This window comes from Callorhinus ursinus, unplaced genomic scaffold (assembly GCF_003265705.2).
Source record: "Callorhinus ursinus isolate GAN/ISIS: 27379988/994484 unplaced genomic scaffold, GSC_fseal_2.0 scaffold35, whole genome shotgun sequence".
Lineage (NCBI taxonomy): Eukaryota > Metazoa > Chordata > Mammalia > Carnivora > Otariidae > Callorhinus > Callorhinus ursinus.
Window position 1 is genome coordinate 2,618,117 of NW_027397097.1, and position 16,481 is coordinate 2,634,597.

The following is a 16,481-nucleotide window of genomic DNA, read 5'->3' on the forward strand; positions in this document are numbered from 1 at the left end:
AGAGCATAAGTGTCCAAGGAATTTGGAAGCAAGGCCTTCCAGGGCCTTGAGTGGCTAGCTGCTGCTAAGGTAAGGTTATTTATCACTGTCTGGTAAAACATTAGTCTTGAGACCCTTCAGATGTATATCAGTGGGCCATATGCTTAGAAGGTAATTGCTAATATATATCTTTGGGGGGAGTATATGGCTATCAGGGGGAAGTAACACTGACAAGACCAAAGCTACAATGGTAAAACATTAAAGAAAGTCCTTGAGGGAAGCTGCAGGAATGTTACAATCTGTATGTCTCAGGAATTCTGCCTGGAGACTCTGAGGTCTCAGCAGCCAAGTCACAACAAAGCCTGGCCTTTCTTTTTCTCCCATCATACAGTACTATATTTATTGAAAAAAAGTCTGCAGATAAGTGGATTTGCGCAGTCCAAACCCATGTTGTTCAGGGGCCAACTACATATTCTAAAGTGCATTAGGTCTCTAAATTATGATTTGGTCACTTTTTATATATATTGGTCATCAAATTGTGTTTTTCTCACATAAAGATAAATGAAACAGCATGTTAAATGTGAAAAATAGGAATGTGTTGTCATATACTATGAATGTTATCTAAGATTTTAAGTGAACTTTATAACACAATCTCTCATATTCTAAAGATAGAAGATAAATATTTTTAGCTTTTTAAAAAGATTTTATTTATTTATTTGACAGAGAGAGAGAGAGAGAGAGAGAGAGCGCACAAGCTGGGGGAGGGGCAGGCAGAGGGAGAGGGAGAAGCAGACTCCCCGCTGAGCAGGGAGCCCGGCGTGGGACTCAATCCCAGGACCCTGGGATCATGACCTGAGCCGAAGGCAGACCCTTAACGACCGAGCCACCCAGGCACCCAGAAGATAAATATTTTTAGTCAAAATCAATTACTTCTTTATCATATTATTCAAAAATGACAAGTTATTTCAAATTTCCTAGGAGTGTTTTGTGAGTCAAAAAAGGGTTAGGAACCCTTCACCCCAAACAACTCCTTACTTGAGAGAGATATCGCCTCTGCGCCTCATGGCCGAGCAGAGCCCTGTTAACACACCCTTCGATGCACACAGATCCATGATGGTGTCTCCAGCAACGTCAAGACAGTCCTAAAAGAAATTCTTCACTGTCACCAACTGGCTCTGGGTCTCCATGGTACATGGAGTCTCCTGGGCATGCCTTCTGGAAATTGTTACTACCTACGCTCACTCTTTCAACAGACAGGCTAGGCTTGGAATGTGGCTCCGGCCAGAAAGGCCTTCAGCCAGTGAAGGGGCAGGAAAGTTTTCCTGGAGGAAGTGACCCATGAGTAGGAGTCGGGAGGACTAGAGGGGAAGATGTTTCAAGGAACTTGTGCAAAGGAAATGTGGAGGGGGGGCTGAGCTCAGTTCATGGTGGTTTCAAAGCATAGCAGGGGTCCATTATCCTGGGGTGTCAGTGGCATTTACTGCCTTCCAAGTCCTGTGACCCATCCCATTATGCACATCTCAAGAGACCTGTCACCTCCAGGGCCTGTGTGGCTCCCCAGTGTCGCCGGATTTCTCTCTGTTTCCAGGGGGAGAGAATGCAGGCTTGCATTCACTCACCGAGAGCAGGGTGAGGCTGGGTCCAGTGAATCCCTCCTTTCATTCTTCACACCAGACGGGTCTGCAGAGCTCTGGACAGGGGTCTTGACTGGAGACAGTTTTATCATAGTTCCCTGCAACCCATGATTCACTGTCAAGTGTACCTGCACGAGATGTTGCTACTCCTCCAGAGGCCGCCCCAAGAGAGTGAACTGTTGAGCCCGGAGACAGGACACTGGTTAGCCACCCACTCCTGTGCAACCCCGGGGACCCGGGATTTGCCAGACGCAATCAGCTGCATCCCTTCACTCTCAGGGACCTCCACTTTCTGCGAAGAACTGAGCCCCTAAGCCCTGCTCTCCACAAGGGCTCTTCTGCTTCCCGTCTCACGAGTTTCTGTCCCCTGGGAGTTTTGATATCCTCAAACCTCTGCACTTGTTCTTCCCGCTGCCTGGAATCCTTCTCTCCTCCTGGCCAGCACCTACCTATTGCAGCCCTCCGGTTCCAACTCAAACGCCGTCATCTGCGAAAGCAGCGCCTCTTCCCTTCAGTCCCTTCCTCCTCGGCGCTTCACCTCGCCGTCACGCTGTGTGTGCCTCGTGTTTGTGTCGCCTCCCCTCTCAGACCTTGAGCGCCTCCAGGGCAGGGGCAGGGTGTGAGGCGTCTCTAGGTCCCCAGCTCGGAGCGCGACCTGACCGGAGGGGCCCTGGACGACGTCGGTTACTTCCGAACTCGGTCTCGGCGCCGAGGGGTTGAGGATAACCCCTCCAGCCGGGAGGCCGGCCCGACAGCGCGCCCACAGGCCTGGGGGAAGCCACCGCGGAGGCCGCGACCTCCATCCCGGCTCACTGCAGCGGACAGCAATACGAGCCCCGACGTAGGTGAGAATTTCTGGGGCGGTCCGGGTGGTGTAGACCCTGGGGGCCGCTTCCCAGCACACTTGCGTGGCTTTCTCCCCCGACGAACGCTCTTAGGATGATCCGGGCAGTCCCCGCCGCTGCCGCCCCCTGACGTCACGGAGTCCCCCAGAGGCCCCGCCCCGGTCGCGCCTCCTTCCGTGGGAGCGGCGCGCCGTGCGGGCGGGAGAGCGGCTATGGCGGGGTCCGGCGCCCCCGGCGTGCCCGTCGCCCGCTGGAAACGCCACATAGTGCGGCAGCTTCGGCAGCGGGACCGCACGCAAAAGACACTCTTCGTGGAGCTGGTGCCGGCCTGTGAGTGCGCCACGGGGGCCTTGCAAGATGGCAGTAGAGGGGACGGAGATCCGGGCGCGGGGAGAGAGGGTTGTCTGGCTCCTCGGGCAGTGACCCGCGGGCAGAAAACCCTTCTTGCCTCTGAATCCTTGGGCAGGCTGGCCCCTCTGTTTTGCCCCACCTCTGACTAGCCAGCATTCCTGCCCTTTTCCAGTCCAGGCTCTAGCTTAGAGCCCCTTCCAGGACGGAGCTCCCTCCCGGTGCTTCTGCCCTCCTCACCCCTCAGGGTCCGCCTCTCCCGGACTGGGTTTTCTGGGCACGGGTTTGTTAGCTGGTGTTAGTTTTTTAGGGTCTCTTATGCTTCCCCCTCCCGGGGCAGTTCCCAGGGTACAACCTAGTCAATGCCTTTGGTCCCTGTGACCCAGTGAAAGAACTCTTGAGAGCAGCTACTTCTAAATCTGGATCTCTAGGGAGGAAGCTCAGAGTCAGGCTTTGCCACTGGTAAGTGATCCTGGCTTAGGTTTTTGGAGCTCCTCTGTGCTTGGGCAACTCCAGCCCGAGGGAGAAACGGGACTCCAGGCTGCTGGCAGAGCCCAAGAAGAGTCATACTCAGGTGTTTGGGGCCAGGGGGCAGGAGTGGGTCAGGAGTGGGTATGGCAGTTCAAGCCAGGGTGAACAGGTGTGCATGTGTGTAGGTGGCTCTGGTCACTCAAGATTGTATGTTGGGGGGTTTGGGTGGGGGAAGTTACAACCACTATTCCTCCAGCTCCATCACTGGTCCTAATTTTGGCTGCTGCTTAACTATCTCCCCCCTGATCCCCCAAACTGAATTTGCAGCTCTTGTCCTGGGCCATTTCCCTGCAACCCTCTAGGCTGCTGGTCCTCTCCCTCAGGGATGTGAGGTCAGCCTCCTGCCTCCAGGCAACCTCACTTTTTCACTGCTCTGATGGACAGTGGAACCATCCAATTTGAGGGAGTAGTCACCCCTGTCCCCCAGGAGCTGCAGTCCGTGGGACTGGAGAGACCCCGAGGGCTGTGATCAGACATAATGAAGCTCCAATTTTCTCTGTGGTCTTGGGTGGGTTGTATCCTTAAGCCTCAGATTTCTCACCCATAAATTGGGCAAAATGGTGTCTTCTTTAGATTTGCTGGGGGGCCAATGCAGTGCCCTGGGGCCTGGGGTGGGGTTTTGTGTGAGAACTAGCCCAGTGACCTCAGTTGAAGTGACAGGCAGGGAACTGGGTGAAGGAAAGGAGCTGAGGAGCTAGGCCTGGGCTTACCACCCCCACCCTACCCTGGAACTGGTGAGAAAAGAGGAAGTGAGTGTGGTGGGGGTGGAGGGAGATATTCTAGGGTCTGTAGCAAAAGCTACCAAATTCAAGGCGGTCTGCTGGATAGTTGCTCAAGGACTTTCTCTTCTAGCCTGGGGGAACCTTACCCCAACTCAGGGGAAGAGAGGATTGTTTTTTAGAGTAGAAAATTAGAGCCCCTGGAGGGGAAGTAATTTGCCAAAGGCCATAGGCAGGTGGAGCTGGGTTTATTTCCTCACTCTTTGAGGCAAAGACTTGCTCTGGGGCAAGGCTGAATCAATCCCTGGCGCCGTCCTTCCCTCAGGACCCACAGTGGTCGGTGAGGCCAGCCATCTACTTACCCTGCAGTGGTTGTCTTTCTCTGTCCCCTGGAGAGGTTTCCTGGGAGGGCCTGTGGGCAGGTGCTGTGAGGAGGCTGTGCCAGGGTAGAGGTCTGGGTAGAGCCCACAAACACCCCTCAGGCAAAGGGCAGAGCCCAGCCTGCCCGTGGCTCTGCCATTCTGCATCCCTGGGCTCTTGCAGCCCTCCCAGAGAGGTATGCCTGGAGTCTGCTGGAAAGTGTTTGTCTTTGTACCCCTAGATAACCGTCTCCTAGAGAAGGGTGAGTTGCTGGGCTGGATCTCGGAGAAGCTGCAGCTAGAGCCAAATGATGTCACTCCTGCTACCCTCCAGGGCCCCTGGTGAGTGTATGAGTGTTCCTGGTTACAATGGGCTGCCTATGCCTGGGCCCTGCCCCCACTGCCTATGCTGGCTTCATTTTCTCCCTGGCATCTCATTGGTCCTTATATGCTACCCAGGGGAGGGAGGAGGTGGTCTCTTGTACCTTCCTCCAGGCCAGCTGCTTAGAATGCCCTTTCTCCACCACCGAAGTCCATCTCTGCATCTGTCTCATCTCTTCCCTTCCCACCCCCACACTCCTGCCTTCCCCCCTCCTCTTTTTGTCTCCCTGATCCTTACCTGATGCCTACAGAAAGGGTCTTGCTACATATGCCAAAGGGGGGAGTGAAGATGAGAACGAGGAATGGGCTGGGCCTCAGAGTTGGGAGGTGTTTTTTTTTTTTAAATAAATATTAATTTATTTGACAGAGAGAGAGAGAGAGAGAGAGAGAGAGAGAGAGAGAGAGAGCATGCACACACACACACACACACACACACAAGCAGAGGGAGGGGGAGAAGCAGGGTCCTGTGGAGCAGGGAGCCCGATGCAGGGGCTCGATCCCAGACTCTCAGGACCTGAGCAGAAGGCAGACGCTCAACCTACTGAGCCAGCCAAGCGCCCCTGAGAAGTGCTCCTTAAGGAGGGTCCTAGCTAGTGAACCCAAGGCCTGGGGAAGTCCCAGGGCAGAGGAGTAATGGGCAGTTTCAGTTTCTGGAGACTTGCCTTTTCCTCTACCGGTTTTGGGCTTCCACCTTCCTTCGGAGAAAGTTCATGGTTTTGGTTTCAGGCTTTCCGTGTTCATTCTGTGGGTGAACTGAGGGACAAAGAACACCGTTTATTGGTTGGCAGGGAGGAGGAATCGGGGCCTGACTCAGACCAAGTCCCACCACCAACCACTCTGAGGGTGAAGTGGCAAAAGGAGGAGGAAGGGCTCCGGCAGGACTGCGGTAAGGTAGGCCGGGCAGGGGTCTGAGAGAGAATGACGTGGGGCCAGAATCCAGGACTTTGGGAGCAAGGGGATGTGGTCCAAGGGATCTGGCAAGTGAGGGACATTCCCCAAGTCCAGTGCCACAGTGCTGTCTAGCTTGGTTCTGGCAGCCCAGGAGGAGGTGGTCTCCAACAGCAGCTAGAGGATGTGAGGTGAGAGCTCAGAGGAGGGATGAGGTGCATAAGGCCAGATGAGTCTGCTCCCCCTTCCAGACAGTCCGCCTGCTCTGTTCACAGCCTGCCTCCCCAACCCCAGGGCCCAGCACCGGCTGATCCAATGGTACACACTTGCAGACCAAATGAGGAAGGTGGCCCACCCCCCTGGCAGGGTGTGCTACTTCCACCCGACACTGCTGCCCCCACCCCGTGCTGTCTCTTGGCTGCAGTTTTGCCCCATTGTCCTGGTTTTCTTCTCTTTTCTGTAGCGGTTGCTTCTGAACTTCCTTCTCTGGTTCCTTTCTTCCTCCCTTTAAATGTGGGTGTTCCTTGGAGCTTGGGTGGGTTCACGGACTCCTGTGGCCTCAAAGGTGGTTTGCTGACTCCCAGACCTGTCTCTGGCCTAGCCTTCTCTCCTGAGCTCCACACTCTTTGGTCAGCAGGGGTTCTTGGACATCACATCTAAAATCAGATTCCCCATCTCCCCCATGGTGTATGGCAAGCCCCACATGGAGAGGTGACTCCTGCAGGTGCTGGGCTAAGCATTATTTCAGCAAGTCCTCCACAACTCTAGAGCAGGAAACTGAGGCTTAGAGAAGCGGAGCCAGGATCTAAACTCCTTCCCACATGAATCCATCTTCTGTGATCTCCATTCATTCTTTTAACAAAGATTTATTGACAGTTTTCATATCCAAGGCACATGAGAAGGACAAGACCTGGCCCCATGGAGCTTCCAGTCCAATGGAGACTGATAGGCCATAAACACATGCCTAGTTAAAGCATGCCACGTTACTTGCCCAACGAGCGTGGGAGTGGGGCTATGAACCCAGTGAGAGCCTCTCCCTCAGAGCCCCTGTTGTAGTTACAACTTGACATTTGAGGCACTTTCTGGGCTGTGAGATCCCCAAGGCCTGGGATGCCCTTGCTTTACTTCCACTTATCCCTGGGGTCTGTCTTCACAGTCCATGCTAATGAATATTTGTAGACTAAATGATGGGTGAGGTAGACCCTCCACCCCAACTGGTAGTCACTGGACTGGAAATTGAGGGGGCACCTCTGGTCCCTCCCAGCCCTCCATCCTGAGCTAGTAGTCATCAGCTCATGGATCCTGCCTCCAAATCCATCAACTCTCTGTTGGCCTGGCCCAAGTTACCCTCATCACTTCCTGGACAACCCCGCCCTTGGCACTCCCATCCATTCTCCATACAGCACTCACAGTGAGAGACATATATTACACACACACCTGTGTATGTATGTATACATGTGTACACACACACACACACACGTTTTTCTTTTTAAGTAGCCTCCATGCCCAACGTGGGGCTTGAACTCATGATCTGGAGATTGTGAGTCCCATGCTCTACCAACTGAGCCAGCCAGGCGCCCCCAGAGTGATATATTTTAATAACAAAAAGATCTCCCTTAAAAAAAGACAATACAGACATACATGCTTGTGAACATTTCAAGAGAACAGAAGCCCATCGAGTAAAGAAGTGAAACCCCTTCACCATCTCTCCCGTTGTCAGTTTGGTATACATCTTCCAGAGCCCTTTAGCCTTCCCAGTGGAGTTCTCCAGAATTTCCTGCCACTCTCCCTGTCTCTGAACTCATAGTCCCCTTGGTCTGGGACACTTCCACAAACCCCTTGCCCTTAGCAGTTCCTCCCTGGCACTTCGTCAGATGCACGCCAGTCAGTTCCCATTGGATATGCCAGGTGATGGGGAGTTTTCTTTAATTCTTAGTACTGTTTCACGTATTGCAATAAGTATATATCATTGTTATTATTTTAGCTTTTTGGGGAAAATAATTATAGATCATAGGAAGTTGCAAAGATTGGTTACTTCTTATGTAACTATAGCACACACAATCAGGAAAACGATCTTGATATGAAATATACATATATTTCTTTGTCATGTTGTCCCATATGTAGATTTGTGTGACGGGCAATATGCAGCACAATTTCATCACTGCAGAGATCTCCCTCTTGCTACCCTTTTTGGCCATGACGCACCCCTCTCCCCCAACCATCCCTAACCCTGCACCCACTAATCTGTTTTCCATCTCTATTATTTGGCTTTTGAAAAACCTCCCCAAAATACTGAATCACAGACTATCAGTGAAAGTAAATGACAGGCAAGGAAGCAGAAGTGGAGGTCAGACTGCTCTGTGGTGAAAGGAATTACAAACGTTAGGAACTGGGCCAGCTAGGAAGGTAGGCACGGGCAGGCGCACGGGCATAGGGAGATCTGTAGTGCGGCTGAGTAGCACTGGCCTTGCCTCTCAGTCCGTCCCTCACCAGGCTCACGTGAGGACAGATTAGCGGTCAGAGCCCCCGCCTTGGTTATTTCCTCATGTTCCTCTTGTCACACTGGTAGGAACTGCTTCACCTGAAGTCTGTCTCTTCCATTGACCCCTCAGCGCTAAAAAGTGGGACTTGACCTTCCTCTCTGTGGCTTCCCCAGCTCTTGGTTGAAGGACTGCTGAATGAGGCAGGGGCACAGATGAGATGACCCTCACCCCCATTCTAGGCCTGGGGGCAGCTCAGGTATTCAGTCTGGCCTCTACACTCCCATGGCCCGTTCTCCTTCTTGCCCTGTGCCTCTGCTTAGGGCTCCTGGTTGCTCTCTGGAATCTATGCTTGAGTAGGCCAGGGTTAGAGAAGTGGGGAACAGAGCCCACACCCCGTGAACCTCTCCTGTAGACCTGTACTGGGAGCATCATGTTAGGTGGTCTGCCACTTAGCTGTGTAACTTTGTCAAGACACTTAACCTCTCTGTGACAGTGTCCTCATCTGCGAAATCGGGAAAATGGCAGTACCTACCTCATGCTCTCGTTATGGCGATTAAAAGAGTTAATATGCGTGTAGTGCTCAGAACAGGGCATGACACACACGTGCTATATAAACGTTTGCTATTATCTGAAATATTACTCCTTCTAGTAATTCTACATTACCCTATGAGGTAAGTACTATCATTCCCACTTTACAGGTGAGAAAACAGCAGGTTCAGAGAGGTTAAATGACTGCCCCGGGGTCACAGAGAAAATAAGTGGCACTGCCAGGGCTGAAACTCAGGTGTTAGGCTCCAGAGCCGAAGGCCCTTACACTGTTACACAGAACAGCAGCGCGTTCTGTGCGCGGCCCTACACCTGTCGGAGCCTGTGCTTTCGGGGCGCAGGGGGGTAGAGTAGCCGACTCTGCTCCACGTCCAGCCGGAGAGCGGCTGGAGGCGCGCGGCGGGAGCCCTACAAAGGCGCTGCCGCCCACCTTCCGACCCCGACTGTCCCCAGATGGCCTACCAGGTGGTGGAAAAGAGCGCGGCCCTGGGGGCCCTGGAGGCGACGCTGGAGGAGCGGCAAAGCAGGTGAGGCGCGGGCCAGTGCGAGGGGGGACCGCGCCCATCTCTGGGTGGCTCGGGGCCACCTCTGCCGGGGAAGAGGGGACGGGGTGCTCCTGTGTGTCTCCAGCACGGCCCGGGAGGTTTTTCCCACGTACTTGGAGGCTTGGCTTAGCCACCTGCCTGACGGCGTGGAAGGGGCAAGTCCGTCCACCTCTGAGACCGGCTCCCACCGCGCGGTGACGAAGGGTCCCCCCAACTCCCGCAGGCTGGCGGCTCTGGAGGCCTGCGCGGCCGAGCTGCAGGAGGCGAGGGCGCGGCAGACCCAGCAAGTGGACGCACAGCGGGCGCTGAACGTGGCGCAGCGGGCGGCCTACGAGGCGCTGCGCGCGCAGGCCAGGCTCCGGGAGGCGGCCCTGCGCAGGCTGGAGGAGGAGGCGCATGACCTGCTGGAGCGGCTCGTGCAGCGCAAGGCGCGCGCCGCCGCCGAGCGCAACCTGCGCCTCGAGCGCCACGAGAAGTGAGCGCGCTTGGCCCCGCCCCTCGGAGACGGGAGCGCCGCGCCCCTGTGGGGGAGGGCACGGTCCGCGCTTCACCGCCGCGGCCCGAGGCGCGTCGGCCCGGTGCGGCTCTCTGGATGCTTCTCTTCCGCCAGGGCCAAGCAGGAGCGGATGTCCTTGGAGCTAAAGAAGGCTGCCAAGCGGATAGTGAGCATCAGCGAGTAAGTGTGGGGATGAGCCCGGTCCCGCCCGCCGAGCCTCCGCGGCCCGCTCTGCCCCGCGTGCTCTAGGGCGCTCTTTTCTCTGGCCTCTGCCTGCAATTCTTCCCCGCCCCCAGCTGTCTGCACGAGGCCTCCACGTAGACTGAGCCCGCAGGACACGTGCAGACTCGTGTGGTCTGGTCGTAGGCGCCAGCACGCCTGCCCGCCACGCGTGGCCCGCAAGACCCCTCTTCACCGTGTTGTGCACTGGAGGCAGGGAGGTGCCGGTCCCTTGACCTCCCTGAGTTTCACGCCCTCTCCAGGAGCCCAAACACCATAGGCGGGATCAGAGAGGAGGCTGAGACTCTGGCCCTGCCTGCTGAGCCCCTATCCCTGAAGAGTGGGGCTGGTGAGAAGTGGAAGAGGCCCTTCAGGTGAGGACTGTCCCAGAGCTCTGGGCTGGGCCCCACTCCGGAGTCTTCCTCTAGGGCCTTGGGCCCAGCTTGGGCTCAGGGGAGGAGAGGCTCTAGTAGAGCTCAGACCTCCCAGGACAGGTCTGATCTCCAGTGCCTGGAGCCTCTTGGAGTCATTGCCTTCTTAGGGTCTCCAGCGCCTTCCCAGGACCAGAGCTGTGGGGGTGGGGTGTCAGGCTGGTGAAAGGGTGTCACCAGGAGGGAACTGTGGGTGAGGCCCAGGACTCAGCTGTCACAGGGGCGCAGGTGTGCAAACGTGTGTCCTCACAGGGACACGAGAGCACATGTGTGTACAGGTTGGGGGAGCATACCTGAGTGTGTGTGAGCATGTATAGATGTGAGCTCACACGGGCTTCTGAAGCCCATGGATTCCCTCAGTCTCCCCCGTTCATCTCCATTTGTCTGTCATTGAAGCTGCCCTCCCTCACCCTTGCTCCATTCACCAACTTGAAGGCTTCTTTCAGCCCTTCCTTGCAGGTCACTGGTGTCCAGGCCTGGGGGCAGTGAAAGAACTTTAGGGAGGGGCATGAGATGCTGGTCCCCAAAGTCCTTGGCAGCCCCGGTGGGCCAAGTCAGCCCAGGACACATCTTCTTCTGGGCATTTTTGAAGTCACTCAGCAGGCCTAGGTTTTACCTCCCTCCATCCCTCAGCCTTGTGCTATCCCAGCCTGAGGGCACCTTCATCCTCTCCTCCATATGCCCCAGCTCAGCCTCCTCAGAACTTTTGTTGGAGGGCACTTGGGTGGTGAGGCAGTTCTTACCATCATGGTGGAAACTTTGGGAGACTTTATTGCCAAATCCCTCCCTGCCTCCACCTTCCTGGGACTGCTGTGGGTCATCCCGCTCTCATGCTCTTGGAGGAGCCAAGTTCTTGTCCCAGGCTCACAGGCCTGCAAGGCTTGGGGTCCCCAGCAGGGTGTAGGGACGAGTGGCTGCTGTCTGCACACTCACTGGCCAGTCCCTTAGTACATCTCTCAATTCTACCCCAGATCTGCCTCTGCCACCTCCTTGACACTCTCCCGCTGTGTGGATGTGGTGAAGGAGCTTCTGGAGTAAGTGTGTGTGTGCATCTACATGTGTGTGAAGAGTTTGGGCCCCTTGGAGGCCCGTGTCAGGCTTCTGGACTCCAGGCTTGGTCTGTGTATGTCTCAATCTGTCCATCTGTGTGTTGCCCAGCTGTCTGTGTGAATCTCTGCTGCCTCTCCCAGACCTCATTTCCCTCATTTCCCTCATTTCCAGGCCCTGCCTGGCTGTCCTCCACGCTCTGTCCCTCATCCATGGTCCTCACAGGGGACCAGGATCTCCAGCCTGAGCCTGGATAGGAACTACCACTCAGTTGGGAAATAGGCTCAGATGTGTCAGGACTTGTCCAGGGTCACAGAGCCAAGTGGCAGCAGGGCTCAGACTGAAACCCCAGCCCGGAGGTTGCTCTGCATTCACCAACACCTCCCTACCTCTGTGCCCCTCCCGTCTTCACACTGATCCCTGGGATCAGAGGCCGGGTTGGGAATAAGCTTGCTGCCCCTCTGGGCCATGTTCTGCCACCTTTCTTGTCTGCTTTCTGTTGTTGCTGCCTCAGGAGCATGAGACTCCCGTGTCAGAAGGCCTTGCCAAATGCCTTCCTAACACCTGCCCCCCAACCAGTTTCAAGAAGAGGAGAGGCCACTCCATTGGGGGAGCTCCTGAGCCGCGATACCAGAGCATCCCTGTGTGTGTGGCTGCCCAACCTCCTACCCAGGTTCAGGATGTGCTGGTAAGGGAGGGGCTGGGCCACATACATGAGGTGCCGATATGGGGAGTGTAGGGCCCAGGGGTGGTCCACGGAGGCCAGGGAGGCAAGGCTGGGCTCCTCAGCTAGAGCACAAGTTTTCTTTCCCATCCAGTGGTAGGAGCCTTTCAGCATTTAGTGATGGGGGATGGACTGGAGAGGGAGATCAGGAGGCCAGCCTGGGGACTGTGGGTAAGTGTAGCAGGAGGATGCTGCAGGGCTGATGAGACCCGATGTGTGCAGGGGTGCGTGTGAGAGAGAGCTTGTGAGTGTGTGCAGAGAGGTGCATATGGTGAGGACCAGAGGCACCAACCTCCCTTTTCCCCATAGGATGCCCACCTTTCCGAGGTCAATGCTGTTTGTTTTGGCCCCAGTAGCAGCCTCCTGGCCACCGGAGGGGCTGACCGCCTCATCCACCTCTGGAATGTTGTGGGAGGTGAGGGTTTTTCCTCTGTGGGCCGTCCTGGGGCTTTCTCTCCAGAGCCCACCCTCATCTTGCTCCCTGGTGGGCAAAGGTCTTAGATCTGTTTGTGTTTTCTCCAGTGTAACATTTTTGTGGGCAGTGGCCAGATGACCCGTTGACAAGGGTTCTGGGCTGAGCCTCCTAGTTGCTGGGATCCAGGTCTGCAGGATGGGGAGGGCCCAGCTTAGATGGTCACTGTTAGGGGAAGCGGGGGTCCCTTCTCATTAGATTGTGCAGGTCTAGGCCCTTGAGAATCAGGTCTCTGGGGCCCACCAGCTGACCTCCTCTTCTGGTATCACTTGAGCTCTCAGAACTCAGGAGACAAGTGTTAACTACCTACCCAATGCTTGTGGAGGTGGGTGTGCGGGGGAGTCACAGTCATTTCCTGGAGGCTTCCTAGAGAAAGGTCTGGCCCTGGCTTGCTGTGTGACCCCGGGACAGTCCCTTCTCTCTGGTCCTCTGTAGCTCTGTGAGATCATCCGTTGCCCCCTGGAGCCCCCTGCTGGCAGTTTGGGGAGATGCAGCCTTCAGCCCAGGCCCCCAGAAGTTTTTCCTCTTAACTTGGGAGAGACTGATCTTACCAGCAACTCCTCTTCATGAGGTTCGTGACTTCATTTCACCTGTCCTTTTCCCGGTCCCCCCAGATCGTCTGAAGGCCAACCAAACCCTTGAAGGAGCTGGTGGCAGCATCACCAGTGTGGACTTCGACCCTTCGGTGAGGGGACTTAGCCTCAGTGACACAGGACGTCTCATGTGTGCCCTCCGCCCCCAGTCTCCACAGTGGGCAGGTGGGGGCTCCGGGACATAAGGGAACATCATGGATGCCCTCGAGCTGGCTGCTACACATATCTTCCCTGGGCCTGGAGGCTACTCTGCCTGTCTGGATGATCTGGGAGGCTCTAAGGCAGCCCCTGCCCCAGTTCCCTGGCATGAGGGATGTTGCTTCTGTCCAGGCCCAGGTTCAGGGCCTTTCCTTTCCCCTTCCATCTCTCCAGGGCTCACAGGTATTAGCAGCTACTTACAGTCAGGCTGCCCAGCTCTGGAAGGTGGGGGAGGTACAGTCCAAGGTAAGGCCTGACTGAGGAGGCAGCCCTGGGGTTAGGGGGTCATGCCTTGGGCCCCAAGGGGGGATCTTATGGAGTCTTGGCCATGTCCTTGATCCATATGTGGGATGGCGGGGGGCAGGAGACACTGTCTGGACACACGGACAAGGTGACGGCTGCCAAGTTCAAGCTAACAAGGCACCAGGCGGTGACTGGGAGCCGAGACCGGACAGTGAAGGAGTGGGACCTCGGCCGCGCCTACTGTGAGGCCCAGCCCCTCCCTCCCCCTCCCTACCTGCTGGCACCCCCAAGCCAGGTCAAGAATACCTCAGCCTGTTGTCTGGGAATGGCTCTAAGATTCATAGGCATTTGGGGTGAAAGCTCCCAAGGCCTCTCTTTCTCTACTCCCCATCGGTGTTTTTTCTTCTTGGTTTCTTGGTGACTTCAGGCTTTGGGCTGGGAAGCAGGGGACCTGGTTTCTAGTTTGGGGAGGATACTTACCCCTCTGGGGCTTCTGGACCTCAGTTTCTCCGTATGTCCAGTGGGATGGCTTCCAACCACCTTTTTCTGAGGCTAGGGCTCTGCTCCTTGGTCCCCAGGCTCCAGGACCATCAATGTCCTTTCCTACTGTAACGATGTGGTGTGTGGGGACCATGTCATCATCAGTGGCCACAATGACCAGAAGATCCGGTTCTGGGACAGCAGGTAACAGGCATGGGTGGGGGGTGTGGAGGCACGGGGACAGGCTTCCTGTGTTCTCTTTCGTTTCTCTGGCCACAGAACCATGGAGGCACCTTACGGAAGTGAGGCTGCAGTGGCCTCTCTGTCTAGGTGTGGCCCCTTGAAGGCTCTGCTGCCTCTGGGGACCTATGGCACCTTTTTAGTGGCTCTTGGTCCAGCTGTTGGACTCTGCCTGGGCCTTGCCAACCAAAATGGAGGAGCCCCCTTTTCTACTTAGTTACCACTTTTAAATCAAGGGAAACAAAGTTTTAGTTGTTTTCCGGTCTAGAGCCTGGCGTTGGGGGGTGATTTATAAAAGCCAGTGCTGGAGCCTGTGCCGGGTCTCCTTCCACGCGTGCGGTGATTGCTCTTGGAGACCCTTTGCGCTCTCACATGTTTAACGGCAACTCTCGTTTCCAGCGCTTATTTTAGCGACCCAAGGGTTTCGAGGCCCCAGCTTCTAGTCAAAGGCTGGCTAAGTTCCTCTTGGAGGGGCTGGCCGCAGTGGGAGAAGGGAGACTAGTCAGCGTCAGCCCTGGCCCCAGTGATCTGAGACCCGGGAGCCCCTCTTGACTTTGTTCACCCGTCAGGAGTGGCCTTGGTGGGCTGTTCCTCATCCCTACCTCTGTCTCCGCTCCTCAGGGTCCCCTGCTGCACCCAGGTCATCCCTGTGCAGGGCCGGGTCACCTCCCTGAATCTCAGCCAAGACCAGCTGCATCTGCTCAGCTGTTCCCGAGATGACACACTCAAAGTCATTGACCTTCGTGTCAACAATATCCGCCAGGCGTTCAGGTACCTGCTTTGTGCCCCTGGCACTGTGGCTTTGGCCGGGGCAGCTGGGTCTCTCATCCCTTGTTAAGGGCTCTTCTGGACCTGTCAGTGGGGGACCCATCCTGGAGGCCCTTCAGGACCAGGACGTGCTGAGGTGCCCCAAGCTCTTGATGGACAGAGGAAGCTCTTGAAGCTCCTGGCTGAGGGCAGGGACCGGTGGCCACGTTCATTCTGACCTTGATTCTGTCTGTCCTAGGGCTGATGGCTTCAGGTGTGGTTCTGACTGGACCAAAGCCGTGTTCAGGTGTGTCTGCGAGAGTACGTGCCTGTGCCTGAGTGTGCCCCACCTGACCATGTATGTCCGTGTTTCCATGCACATGTCTGTGTCTGCATGTGTGTGCCCTCACTTCTGATCATTTCTTGCTTGCTCTGCTGTGCCCACTGCAGCCCAGACAGAAGCTATGTCCTGGCAGGTTCCTGGGACGGAGCCCTTTACATCTGGGATGTAGACACTGGCAAGCTGGAGGGTAGTCTGCGGGGACCCCACTGGTGAGCACGGCCCCACCTGCCCACCACTCCCCCCACCCCCGGCCCCAGTGCTGCTAAGCCAGTTCCAGGTTCTGACATGCTTGGGACCCTCGAGTCCCCAGCCCTTGTCCCCACATCCTCCCTCCTCAGAACCCTTCTTAGTTCACAAGGTGCTTTCCCTTGTGCACAGCTCTCTGAGCCCATTTTACAGGTGAGGCAGCAGGCTTAGAGCCTCAGACTGCCCTGTTCCAGTGACGAGGGGCAGAACCCAGGCTGCAGGCCCGGCTTCTGATGCCTCCCTGAAGCCCGTCCCTCCCTTTCCTCAGCACTGCCGTCAACGCCGTGGCCTGGTGCTCCTCGGGGAGCCATGTGGTGAGCGTGGACCAGGCCAGGAAGGTTGTGCTCTGGCACTAGCCATGACTTCTCCTGCCAGGGCTGGAGCTCGAGTCTGAAGCCCAAAGCCAGAAGACAGCTTCCCACTTCCCAGACAGCTCGAGTCTGAAGCCCAAAGCCAGAAGACAGCTTCCCACTTCCCACTTCACAGGGCTCCAGAGCAAGTGGGGCTGGAGGTGGAATGGGAGGGGGGTGGCCTTGGGGCATTTAATGGGGAATAAGGCCTGGCAGGACCTGGCCTGTCTGTTGGGGAAAAAAAAAAGGTGTGTGTGTCGGGGGGGAATTACAGTATTTTTTGCTTGTTTTATCTCTGACTTCTCACTTTCTTTGACGTAAGTGAAAAAAAATTCCATCTAAACTGGTATCTGCTTGCCTCTTCGCAGCATTCAGGTGGCAGAGGCCTTTGGGC

General features: G+C 56.0%; 1 protein-coding gene, 1 long non-coding RNA gene and 1 other non-coding gene across 6 annotated transcripts; 1 reads left to right on the forward strand and 2 right to left on the reverse strand.

The window, feature by feature from the left end:
• Positions 1-703: 703 nt before the first annotated feature.
• Positions 704-2,569, reverse strand: LOC141370462 (uncharacterized). Its single transcript, XR_012374502.1, has 2 exons — positions 2,063-2,569; positions 704-1,711 (listed from the first exon to the last, which is right to left on the reverse strand). It is a non-coding gene; the product is annotated as an uncharacterized lncRNA (long non-coding RNA).
• Positions 2,570-2,614: 45 nt separating this feature from the next.
• On the forward strand, positions 2,615-16,170 carry ATG16L2 (autophagy related 16 like 2). 4 transcript variants are annotated; one of them, XM_025894209.2, is made up of 18 exons: positions 2,615-2,788; positions 4,658-4,757; positions 5,585-5,687; positions 9,167-9,240; positions 9,482-9,733; positions 9,869-9,934; positions 10,237-10,347; positions 11,376-11,438; positions 12,031-12,139; positions 12,485-12,590; positions 13,262-13,332; positions 13,613-13,684; positions 13,803-13,923; positions 14,260-14,365; positions 15,023-15,172; positions 15,408-15,455; positions 15,599-15,700; positions 16,006-16,170. In XM_025894209.2, the coding sequence occupies exons 1-18, from the start codon at positions 2,671-2,673 to the stop codon at positions 16,091-16,093; spliced, it is 1,860 nt and encodes a 619-aa protein (XP_025749994.2). In that variant the 5' UTR covers positions 2,615-2,670; the 3' UTR covers positions 16,094-16,170. The 4 variants fall into 4 exon arrangements, with proteins under 4 accessions (XP_025749994.2, XP_073735761.1, XP_073735762.1 ...); XM_073879660.1 differs by lacking the exon at positions 13,613-13,684; XM_073879661.1 differs by lacking the exons at positions 2,615-2,788; positions 5,585-5,687 and adding an exon at positions 4,161-4,392.
• Positions 7,188-7,260, reverse strand: TRNAV-CAC (transfer RNA valine (anticodon CAC)). Its single transcript has one exon. It is a non-coding gene; the product is annotated as a tRNA-Val (tRNA).
• Positions 16,171-16,481: the final 311 nt, after the last annotated feature.